Source organism: Toxorhynchites rutilus, chromosome 1 (assembly GCF_029784135.1).
Source record: "Toxorhynchites rutilus septentrionalis strain SRP chromosome 1, ASM2978413v1, whole genome shotgun sequence".
Classification (NCBI taxonomy): domain Eukaryota; kingdom Metazoa; phylum Arthropoda; class Insecta; order Diptera; family Culicidae; genus Toxorhynchites; species Toxorhynchites rutilus.
This window is the reverse complement of record NC_073744.1, coordinates 176,781,745-176,794,387: the sequence shown is the minus strand read 5'-3', so window position 1 is coordinate 176,794,387 and position 12,643 is coordinate 176,781,745. Positions and strand designations below refer to the sequence as shown.

General features: G+C 38.5%; 1 protein-coding gene across 7 annotated transcripts in view; it reads left to right on the top strand.

Moving 5' to 3' along the window:
• LOC129762815 (uncharacterized) overlaps positions 1 to 12,643 on the top strand; it is a 469,094-nt gene that overhangs the window by 419,617 nt on the left and 36,834 nt on the right. For all 7 annotated transcript variants that reach the window (XM_055761388.1, XM_055761379.1, XM_055761363.1 and 4 more), the window contains 2 exons: positions 6,604 to 7,584; positions 7,659 to 7,776. In XM_055761388.1, the coding sequence (XP_055617363.1) occupies positions 6,604 to 7,584; positions 7,659 to 7,776 (1,099 nt within the window). The remainder of the gene's footprint in view (positions 1 to 6,603; positions 7,585 to 7,658; positions 7,777 to 12,643) is intronic.

The following is a 12,643-nucleotide window of genomic DNA, read 5'->3' as shown; positions in this document are numbered from 1 at the left end:
CTCTGAATGAGGGTATTCAAAGTCAATCTAAAACAAGGCTGGCGGTTGGACTTGTGCTCTGGTGGACCACTTGGCTGCAAGGGCCTCGTCGGGACCGTATCGGCTCTGTGGCGGACATGACTGAGTATTGGCTTTTTTGGACATTGCAATTTTTTGAACTTATATCTGTAAATAAAATCAGTTCGTTTTTCATGTTTGCTAAACTGATTTCAATGTTGAAAAAAAAAATTATCTTTTAGATAACTCGTCTTGCTCAAACCTCTGTAGGGGAAGGAGGCGGGACCATCATCATCATCGATATGTATGATAACAGTTATGGGGAGTCACGGAGGAATGTGGAATGACGCGCATTTGAAAACAGCAACGACCTTCCCCCTTTCGGAGAGAAAAGAGATGTCCGATAATCTTTCGATTTCTGATCAAATGCAAAAATCGCTTATTAATCAAACGATTACCAAGCAACCAAATAATCGACGTTTCTATGATGGTTAGACCCTCCAGCACCCTCTCTAAGGGGGGTCTGAATTGCTCTGCATCACACTTTCGTTCAAATCGTTTCATTTGTTCTATTTTATTGATCACATTCGATTAATTTTATACATCGTGAAAACATTCAAAAACACTTACGATAAATTAGTTATTTTTTATTTAACAACCAAAATATTCACTAGAATTAATTTATATGGCAGAGCAACGTTTTCCGGGTCAGCTAGTTAATAGTATTTTTTTAGGAAAAAAAATGTTAAAGTTGTTGTTCGAAAAACTTTTTCCATGTAAATGTGCCCATCGTCCGACGCATGGAAAACTTGTTGGAAATTTTAAGGGCTATTTATATCTATTTTTTTCAGAATTTTAAAAGCATATGTTTTCGAGAAAAATGAATTTTAGTTTTCAAAATATTTTTTTTTCAATGATTTTTTCCCAAAAAAATCGTTGATAATTTTTAATGAAAACCAAAATAATTTCCTACATTCCATTCTTTGACTAAAATTGTGTAGGTTTGATAGTTTTTTTTTTTAAATTTCGAGTTTTTTCAACTTTTTTTCGGAAAATCTTAACTTAAAAACTATGAAATCTACAAAAAGTTGGTCAGAGAATGAAATGTAGCAAATTACTTAGGTTTTCATTAAAAATTATCAAAGAATTTTTTGGAAAAAAATTTCATTAAAAAATAAATGTTTTGAAAATTAAAATTCATTTTTCTCGAAAACATATGCTTTCAAAATTCTGAAAAAATGGGTATAAATAGCCCTTCAAATTTCCAACAAGTTTTCTATACATCGGACGATGGGCACATTTACATGAAAAAAAAAATTTTAATTTTTAATTTTTTTTCTTTGAAAAAATAATATTAATGTTTAATTCGTAACATTTTTATGTATAAATTATCGCAATTTATATGCTCTGCTAACTTTTCTCTATTTAGAAACATGTCAAGAACATGTCAAACGTGAGAATTTACACTCAAAAATGTTACGAGCAAAACATTATTTTTTTCAGGAGTTTTCATACAAAAATGACTCATATTCCAAAAACTATAACAGATAGAAAGTTGACGTCTACGTCAAAAGTTCATATTTTAATAAGATCTAAAACTTTGTCGAATACAAGATATCGCAATCTTGACTTTAAACAAAATTAGGATAAGTTGTATTTTTTCAAAGAAAACATGAACAAGTTGTTGTTCGAAAAACTTTTTGACGTAGGACTACGTCTTTCATTTCTATACCGGGGTGTAAAATCAATGTTTCGAAAATGAAAGCGTTACGCCGGAGACCGAGATTTTGAGTGTTAATATATATTAAAATGGTATGATAAACACTTCATTCGAAAGATAAAATGTCTACGCGTTCTATACTTGTTACTTTCTGATCCAAAAACTTTCAATAGTCTTAAATTTGCTTTCAAAATAGGCTATTGAAATCACCAATCGGTATATAAGCGAGCGCCGCTCGGAAATCCACTCAGTTCTAATTGAACAGCGATTGGAGCATGTTGTCGCTGTTGTGGTGGAGCTCTTCATTTATCATGAAACGTAAAGAAAAAGGGGAAAAATTGTTTTTTTAAAGAATAAAATGACCAGTTTTCAAATGGCAAAAAAGACCGAGTGCCGAAAAGTCAATATTTGACACGATTTTTTTTTCGAGATAACAATAAATCTCGACGTTTCATGCAATTTAAAGACATTTGGCAGCAAAATATTTTTTTTGGAAACCCCAATTTCATATAAGCATCTGAAAATTTGAAGTGCTGTCTCTTATCGCAAAACATTAGACCCGTTTTTTTTTTCGTTAGGCTGACCGTTTCCATTTTAGGGTGGTCCGAAAAATCTTTTTATTTCGATTTTTTAAAATTCATAACTTTTTAACTACTGTACCGATCCAGATGATCGATTCTTATTTGAAAAAATGGGTGGGTTATATCTATGATATAACCGCAAGGTAGACGTGGGACTACCTTAGCTTAGCAATCATTTGTTTGTATTGATTTAATTTTTAATTGAATGAAACAATTTTCGAATTCAATTGAATTCAATATATTTGCTTTGTGAGTAAAAAGATTTTATAATGCCATGTGAGGTCAATTCATGCATTTGGATAGATTATGTTCTTCGTTACAAGTAAATTTAATGACAGTCCTTTTACGTTTGGTATTATGACATCTTGGTTTTGAAGTCTGTGTTAGACAAACACATCTAGTCGGAACAAAAATACCCCCGACATTCATGTATTTGCAAAGCGGATTCTCCCAGGCACATTGATTTTAAAGTCCGTGTTAGGTTGGAATAAAAATACACAGCTCGGTTGGAATAAAAATACCCCCTACTTGCATGTATATTTGCTGAGCGGATTCCCACAGGTACATTGATTTTGTAGTCTGTGTTCAGGAAACCGTAAATCGGGCCAATCAAAACTAGGCAGTTAGGGCGTTTAGATAACGCTTGACATTTCACAGTTCAATTTCATTCAATTGTTTATCTAATTAAAAATAACATTTTATTAATTGCGATAGAAGCGTGAAAATATTCTGTATCAATTGACGCAAACATCTTTCCGATCCAGTAAGAAATGTTCGAGTTATAAGCATTTGGAATCTTTCATTTTTTCCAACATGTTCTGTGTTTAGGTTTTCATTTTACCTCCCATATACTCCGGTTAGACGTAGTCCCACGTCAAAAAAATACTGCACTCGCAAAGAATCTAAATTTGGTTTTCGTAACTATAATTTACATGGTCTCGGGGCAAGGGTGCCATATTTTGAAATACTTTTTCTTGAAAGCTAAGTTTTTTTTACATAACATATCAAAAATCAGAGAGGTGTTTTTAGCATTTAAGTTATAATTTTTCAAACTTAACCGATGGTCCGAAAGAACATTTTTCCCATTTTTTCCCAAGATTATTTTTTTTTCAAAAATTCATATCTTTTGAACTACTGGGCCGATTCATATGATCGACACATAAAGTTGATGCCAGTGAGCTAGTCTTATTTAGAGAAATATTAAACTCGCGAGGAAGTTAGATTTTGTTTTTGCAATTACTGATTGAATTTGTCTTCTTTAGTTTACATAGTCTCGAATCAAGGATGCTGTTTTTTATATTTTTTCTTGAAAGCTGAGGTTTTTACGTAACTTTTAAAAATCAGAGAGGTCGTTTTTGAGTTACGATTTTTATTTTTTTTTTTTTAACATGTTTTCAGTCTTCGTTCAATTTTCCTTTGCGACTGGATAAGATCTATGCGACCACAATCCAATTTGTGCGCATGTTTAAGATCTCTTCCAAACGAAGATTGGCTTCATTTGAATATGTAGATCATCTCAATCGTTTGACCTTAATGCAAAAATAAAAAAATAAAGGTCTAATATTTTGCGATAAGAAACAAAGCTACCACTTCTCACAAAAATCTGAGAAACACTATACCGGTTTGACATGGAATGACAGAATAGATAGAGTAGGGCATGCAAAATGCATTTGCAATGCCGATTTCCCCAGACATATTGGTTCTGAAGTCCGTGTTGGGGAAACACACTCATTCCGGTATGCATGTTCGCATTGACGGCATTGACATTTCGTCTTCCAATTAATGAGGCGAAAATGGTGAAGGCTTTTAATTTTGAATGGACAAACCTTTAACCCTCAAATGCACGATGATGTATATGTACATCAGTGTTCTCTTCCTTACATAATTTCTAAACGGTGATTCAAACACAGTATTTTTCACTTTTAATAGGTACTAAAAATATTTGTCTTAGTTTTTGAAAGTAAACTTTCATGATAGGGCAGTTCACTTTTTTAACTGTCAAAATTTGACAGCTTGGCGCAACGCTTTCAAATACATACTTTGTATTTTAAAAGGAACAATCATGCATTTAAGGGTTAAGATGAACATTATGAATGAAAAAGAAATTTATTTTTATGCATCAAATATGTATTTCATGTGATAGATCAACAATCTGTTTGATAATGATTTTATATTATAATGAAGAGTGTCAGTGACATTCCCATTTCCTCATACATTTGTTCTGTCCATTTGTGTGCTTTCCCGAACAGAGCTGTCAATAACGAGCAACTTGTCGACGAGCAACGAAGGGGAAATCGTAAGATGTAAAGTCTCCGTGAACAAAGGAAAAAAGAAGAACGAAGGGGAATATTTGCCTAGAGTATAAACAGTGGATCTCGGTGAGGCAAACTTTCATTTTTCGTGAGGAAATCGACTGAACAACATCGTTGCTGGGCAAGCTGGACGGCGAGGGATCGAGCAATTTTTCGAGCAAAGTTTTCCAAGGGCCTTTTTGAAGGTTAGAGACAAATGAGCTGAAGAAGTTTAAAGTCTCAAGCAAGGAAGGAAGGCAAACTTCCACTGACGTTCTGTATTCAAAGCAATGAATATCGCTTGTTCTTCTTTGTTTTGCGTCATCACATGTCTTCGTTTCGGATTGAGCTGTGGACGCGACCAAATTACGCATTCGTTGATGTCTCTGGCATTGTAATCATAGCATTAAACTGACGCCATTGCATTAAGGTTCTGAGCTACACAATTGTGTGGGGAATCATCAAGCTAGACTATTGTCCACTCACCAAGAAAATAAATATTCTGGAATTTTGTCAGTGATTTGGTTTCGCATGACGGTAGGAAAACTCTTTCCACAAAGGATGACAGCTAAGCTATTCTAGATTGGCAATATTAACAGAAAGGCCTTCTGTTGAGAGGAGCGCAAAACGGAGATAAGTGTGTGTATATTTAGTTGCTTCAAGCCATCGATATATGGATATTTGTGTGCGTACGTGCGTGCTTCACAACCCGTACGTAAAAATAGTGCATCTTCGCTAAGCTGAACCCCCATTTGTATTTGCTCTCGTGTGCATTGGCCCTGTAACGATGCATCAATCGCCTAATGTTTTTATGCTAAGATTGACTATTGTTTGGTGTTGCAAATTATGCAGTCGTAATGATAAATATAAACAAGGAGGGGAGATAGCGGGAGGGAAATATTTACGCTTGGGTATTGATAATGAATCTCTGCTGAGGCAAATATTCAGCCTTTTTCCAAGCAGTTAACATTGTTTGTTTTCTGTCATCAATGCATTGAACTGGCGTTATGGTGAAGCAGGTGTTAAGGTTGTGCATCAAAAAATTATTTGAGGAATACCAAGTTATTCAATAAGTTATATTAAGTTATTAATTTATTTGGGCTCGTGTGCTAGTCGCAAAACTGCTTTCAGCTAGGATTGCCTTTGCGCTAACCTTGATCATAATGAAGCAGTGCTACTCTTTTCGATGTTGTTGAGATTAACAGATAGAGTTTATTTCGTTTATTTAGTCACCAAGAAAGTAAAGGTCGTTCTGAAATTGTGATTTGTGTATGTGATTTGGTTTCGTTTGCCAGTAGCAAAACTTTCTCCACTCAGGATAAAGCTATAAACAAGCGACTTGAATTAAACTACAGCGTAGTTCTACGTCAACAATGCGGTCATGTCTTGAACACAACCTCCTATAATTTTTTTTTACATGTTCTGTGTTTAGATTTCCATATTACCCCCATATATTCCGGTTAGACGTAGTCCTACGTCAATAAATCACCGGCTACGAAGCCAATACCCGAGACGGAGATATGCATAAATACGTCCGGTTACTACAAGATAACGGCGAAGAATGATTCCCCGTTGTTATCAAAGATATCGACAAAGTACTATCGGTGCATGTATACCGATAGCACTTTATCGATATCCCTGATAACAACGGAGAGTTACAGGGGGGATGTGAAATGACGCGCATTTGATAACAGCAACGACCTTCCCCCATTCGGAGAGAAAAAAAAAACAACTGTGCAGAGTAGTCGATGTGTTCGCTTAATTGCGATGGATCTGATCCTAACCGCTCCAATTATTTTCACCTACCATCAGTGGGATGGTGCCTTCGGAAGTCCACGCTACCTCGTCAGCATAGCTCTCGAGCAGGAGAACATTCAACGCGAGATTGCGCGAATTTTGCTTCACTCCGTTCAGTGCCCATCGCTTGTTCGTTTCGTAACTCCCCTTCACTCTGATCTCTTGCGTTGCGTTTTCATGGTTAGATACTAATTAGTTGAACCGGTTTTTTTTTCAGGACTACATTAACAACCTCGGAGGCCAACAGGCGGAACCGCAGCGAGTGGCCGCCCTCACAAGTGTGCAATCGGCTAGCAACGATGAATTTTCTCCCATCCTGTCGACAAAATCCCACCGCAAGTACACACTCGGGTCGCGATCCCCCTCGGGTCAATCACCCGTCACCAAGAGCCGTAAGACACCCCAGCAAAACTCGGCCGCCGTTCCGACGCCATCGTCGTCGGTGGCAACCAGCAATCATCATGCGCACGGACACCACCACAGCGGGAAGGAGAGTTCCGACAAGGAGACTGGCTCCCCGAAGTCGAAAACCTGGAAGGGGATCGTGGCGCGACAGTTTCGCAAGATGCAAGGTCAACCGGGCTCGCCCGGTATCCAGAACCAGGAGATGGTCCTGCCCGACGGAGCATCCATCAATGTGCCACTCCCACTCTGTCCGCCTTCGGATGAGAATCCCTACGTTCCGCTGTTGCTGGCCAAATGCACCGGAATCGTCGAATCCAAAGGACTGGGCGTGGTCGGAATCTACCGGATACCTGGCAACACGGCGGCCATTTCCCAACTAACCGAACAGGTTAACCGCGGCATGGACGAGGTGACGCTCCGGGATCCCCGGTGGGACGATGTAAACGTGGTATCCTCGCTGCTGAAATCCTTCATCCGTAACCTGCCGGATCCACTGCTGCCGAACGAGATGTACCACAGCTTCATCGAGGCCGACAAACAGTCCGGCCAGCAGAGGTTGATCGAGTTGAAGCAACTGCTGAACAAAATACCCACGTATAATCACGAGACGCTGAAGCATCTGATACGCCATCTGTACGCTGTTAGCACCAATGCGCTCGTCAATCTGATGGATCCACGGAACCTGGCGATCGTGTTTGGTCCCTCGGTGGTGCGCTCGGCCAACGAATCGCTCGAGACCGCCGTCAAGGACATGAAGCACCAGTGTCAGATTGTGGAGGTGCTCATTAATCATGTAAGTTGGTAGAAAGATATTCAACGCGTTCGCTTGATGGCATGGCATAACGAATACTGTCGCTCTTTTCACAGTACCAATACTTCTTCGAGGACGATCTGTTGCCGGAGAAAATGTCTTCAACGACCGTTGATTCTGGCTTGGATGCACCGTCAACGAATCTGCTGCTGGATAATGTTTCTAAAATTGAACGTAGGTTTTAATTCTTTGAATTATGATTTTTGTTTTGTTTAGGGATCTGAGACCGCCAGGGTCTTGTCTAAATTACATGTTTTTTCCCGTTCATTAATTCAATTGGGTGTGCGTTTTTTGATAGAAACAAATGTTTATTTAAAATACACGTTACATAGGAATGTTAAGCACAGTATGCTCTATCTGCAGCTACAACCACCACTCATCTTTCAACCGATTTACAGATTTGGAAGAAGTCCATTTCTTTGAAGCGACTTATTAGCAAACTAATCTTCAAAATCTTGATAAGAACTGAACCGCTGGCCAACAATTACTGCCTTGTTGTATGGTGAATACAGCATTTGAGGTAGGACTTCCTAGTTCTGCCCATGATATCATGAGATCTGGCGTTGTCATACTGGAAAATTAATTTGTTGTATCTGATCACCCATTATGGTCGTTTTTCTTCAATAGCTCGTTTCAGCCGGATTAGTTCTCGTTTGCAGACAGCATTGCCAGTAATATGTTGCGCTGTTTTAAGCAACTCCTAACGCTCCACACTTTCTCCACACAACATAAGCTTGCCACAGTGAATATCTCGCTTTGGCTGCGATGGGCTTGGCACATCCGGGTTCGCACATGCTTTTATTTGGATTTTAAATTCTGCTGGAAGATCATTTTTCCATCGCAGATGATTCAATGCAGAAAACCCATATTTTGTTGTCGTTGGCCCGTCTGGTGTTAGTTTATTATAAACTAATTTGTATGTGTAACAATAGGGCAATTCCAAATGAAATCGACAAATGACGAAACATGAGTATTTTTTATTCGAATGAAAGTTTATATTCCGTTTTTGTTAGAGGAAATATGAGTTTTCCACAGTATTTGGGATGTTTTTGACTCAAGTGTAACTTTTGAAAAGGGCGTATCGATTTTAGTAGGAGAAATCTTTGATAATTTATATCTCAAAAACTATGAGTCGTACCTGAATAGTGTCTTAGAAAGAGATATAGAGTATTGATGTCGAAACGTGAAATAATATACGCTGAGCAAAAAAATTAGTACACCTCCCTCCCCCTTCGTGGACAAGCGTGGACATTCCGTATACCCCTCCCCTGTTGTCCACGTGGACCTTCCTCCGGTTTTGAGGAAAAAATTAAGAAATTAAATTTTTTTCGCTTAAATTTCATTTCAAGTTTGTTTCTATTTTCTATTCCATATTTTTATTGATAAGAATTATAGCCTTACCAATGGTAACGATTTGTCATGAAATCGTCGTTTTTTTTCAACATTGTCCGGGAGCTCATTATTTTCTTCCGAATTCCATTCACTTTAGCTCCATATCCATATCAAAATATCGATTGTGAACTTACTCTCGAGTATTTTTATTAAAGCTGACTGGCGTTTTGAGTTTTCAAAAAATCACACAATGAAATTAAGCACTTTGTTTGAAAACAGAATTTTCTCGTCTAAACATCAATGACTTTCACTTTAGTGCCTGATGGCTACAATGGACCTAGTAAAAACAAAACATCTGCAGCATCATCGTGATCGATGATTCCGTTGACCTACAACCCTTAATTGATAAATCATGTTGAATATTGTCCTGAAAAATTCGTGCCGATTCTAAGGAAAAAACCAAAATCATATTTTTGTAGGCATACATCTTTTCGATCATAGATGCACCGTTTTTTCCTGAATATTTCAGCATCCTTCATGTAGCTTGAGAATTCCATCCTCTCAGAACTTATGCTGTGCAGTAAGTTGAAGTTCTTACAAGAATCTTAACAGTTAATAATCTGAAGATGCAATATCTGGTGAGTAGAGCAGGTGGAGTTTAAGAAGTGCCCAGGAAGCGTTCTGGATCGTTGATTTTAATACGTTCAGCTGCTAGCAGTACTTGTTGCAATTCATCGAAACTAGTTGCTTGGTAGAGGCACATGATACAGATTACCTTCCAGCCCTGCCAGACCCAGTCATGACTTCTTTCAAGCGTAAACCTGCTTCGGGGTTCCATTCACTTGCAGATTTTTTTTTTGACGTAGGACTACGTCTTTCATTTCTATACCGGGGTGTAAAATCAAAGTTTCGAAAACGAAAGCGTTACGCCGGAGACCGAGATTTTGAGTGTTAATAGCTCCTAAACAACTGAACGAAATGGTATGATAAACACTTCATTCGAAAGATAAAATGTCTACGCGTTCTATACTTGTTACTTTCTGATCCAAAAACTTGTTTCAATAGTCTTAAATTTGCTTTCAAAATAGGCTATTGAAATCACCAATCGGTATATAAGCGAGCGCCGCTCGGAAATCCACTCAGTTCTAATTGAACAGCGATTGGAGCATGTTGTCGCTGTTGTGGTGAAGCTCTTCATTTATCATGAAAGCGCGGATGAACGGTGTCACCAAGAGAGCCTATTTGTACACCTTAGGCCAGAAGGGAATCCATCAGGAGGAGAGTGATGCTACAAACGGTTCCCCGGGAAGATCTCGAAGCAGCCGCTACACACACACACATACACGCACGGAATTCTTTCCGTTTGGATCGAGAAAGATCCGGAAAATAATCTGCCAGTTCCTCTAGGAATTTAAAAATACTTTCATGTGAAAGAGTTTATTTGAATGTTTTCTATCCATGTAACACTGTGACCAAATATGTTTCAATCAAGTGCTATTAACAGATGGTTATCGAGTTAGCATTAACCACTGGTGGGCTTCCAGTATCGAGGAAAATGTGGAAATATCTAATCGTTACTGAAAATAATCTGCCAGTTCCTCTAGGAATTTAAAATTACATTCATATGAAAGAATTTATTTTAATGTTTTCTATCCATGTAACACTGTGACCAAATACATTAGGTTTTGTGATTTTTCAATCAATCGCAATCAACAGGATAGCTTCTGAAGATTATTCTTCCCCATCAGTAGGATATTTCCGTATCCAATATTGGATGCATAAAACCTTGTGCCTCCAACGTAACGCTCTCGTTTTCGAAGTTCTCCAAATATTCATTCATTCAGAATGAATTCAGATTCAACTTCATACAAATGATCTCTTAATCAACGATAGTCCTACGTCACCCTTGCGGTTATACCATAGATATAACCCACTTCCTGTTTTTACACTCAACATTCTTGTGAATGATTTGCCCTTCACAATTCGCTACAAATATGTTTATCGTTACGTTTATGAAACGAATCGCAGATTGAGATAAGTCCCTTCAAGTGTTTTTCGGTAAAATAAACCCTTATTCCAGAATCCGGTCGGATTTGAAATTAGCAATGTTGCGTTCTGTTTTTTATTCTAGTCTGGAAATTTGAAAAAAAAATCAATTTTTTTCTTCATATTTCTTTAATTCAGACATTTACAAATATACCATAGAAGAGACTTTTCGAAAATCTCATTATTTACGAAGTTATAGCCATTTTAGCGATGCGATATCTTATCTAGTACGGCCATAACAATTAACTTCAAACGCGTTTTTCTCGAAACATGTTTTTGCAAACTGGCTTACACGATATCTCAAGTTCTACTAATCCGTTTATATGAATACAATCTGTATGCATCTCTCTATCCCATGAACCTATAAAAAATCATAATTTCGTAACTTTACTATTTAAAAAAAAAATCAAGAAACTCGAAAAAAATGTTTTGAACAGCATTTTTTTCTTCAAATTTCCGCCATTTTGTCAAAAAACACGTTTTTGACTTGTCCGAGGTTCATGCGATAGTGGCATCTTTACTGATTCAGAATCTGTTCGATTTGTTTGTTTCAGATAAGCAGAAGGGCTGGAATCGTGTACGCCATGGCATAACTTTTTTTTGAGCCCCCTCACTTGATCAGCTTCTAATTATGAATATATATATATATATATATATATATATATATATATATATATATATATATATATATATATATATATTTTTATATTGGCAGACTTATCTCACTTCTTAACTAGGCGAACCTAGCCAGAATTTTCACCTGCCCCCGGGCTTCTGAATGCCAAAGGGGGACTAGGCTCTGCGGAATGCACGTATCTGCATGCTCGTGCTGTTTCAGTCCTGACCGAGAAATTGTCGGACAATCGCGCAGGTGCTAAGGATGACCGACTTTTGGATGCCGGCCAATTCCTTCTCCATATTCAACACCTTTAGCGCTTCCAGAAGTGTCTTCGGGACAATTCCAGTTCCAGAGAGAACGACTGGAACAATTCTTGGGACCTCCCTTAGCCCCCACAGTTCCTTGAGCTCCACGGCCAATGGTCGGTACTTGCAGATTTTGCGACCGTGGGTCTCCTCCAGATTCTGGTTCAGTGGAATAGCGACATCGATGATGGTGACTTTGCGGTCGCTCTTGTCGTAAACCATTATATCTGGCCGGTTGTGGTGGATCGAGAGGTCGGTCAGAACAGTGCGATCCCAGTACAGCTTGAAACGGTCATTTTCCAGGACAGGTGCAGGCAGGTACCGGTAGTTTGGTACGTTGTCTTCCAGTAGAGCACATTGGAGCGCCAGTTGTCGATGAACAATACGGGCCACGTTGTTGTGGCGCTCGGTGTAGGCTGCGTTGGCCAAAACGGGACAGCCTCCCATAATGTGTTCTATGTTTTCACCTGGTTGATGGCACATCCGGCAAATGTCATCAACGTCTTGATGCCAGACGTACCGCCTGCAGTTTCTCGTCGGCATTATCCTGTCCTGGATGGCTATCATGTCGGCTTCTACTACTGAAGAGAGTTCACCACGCGTTAGCCACAGATTAGATGCGGCCTTGTCGACGTGTGGCCGATCCAGTTGATGGGGGTGGGCACCATGCACTGCCTTCTGCTTCCAAGCTGCAATCTTCTCCTCCACTGTCTGCAGATTGCAGTTGAGTTGGTACTCC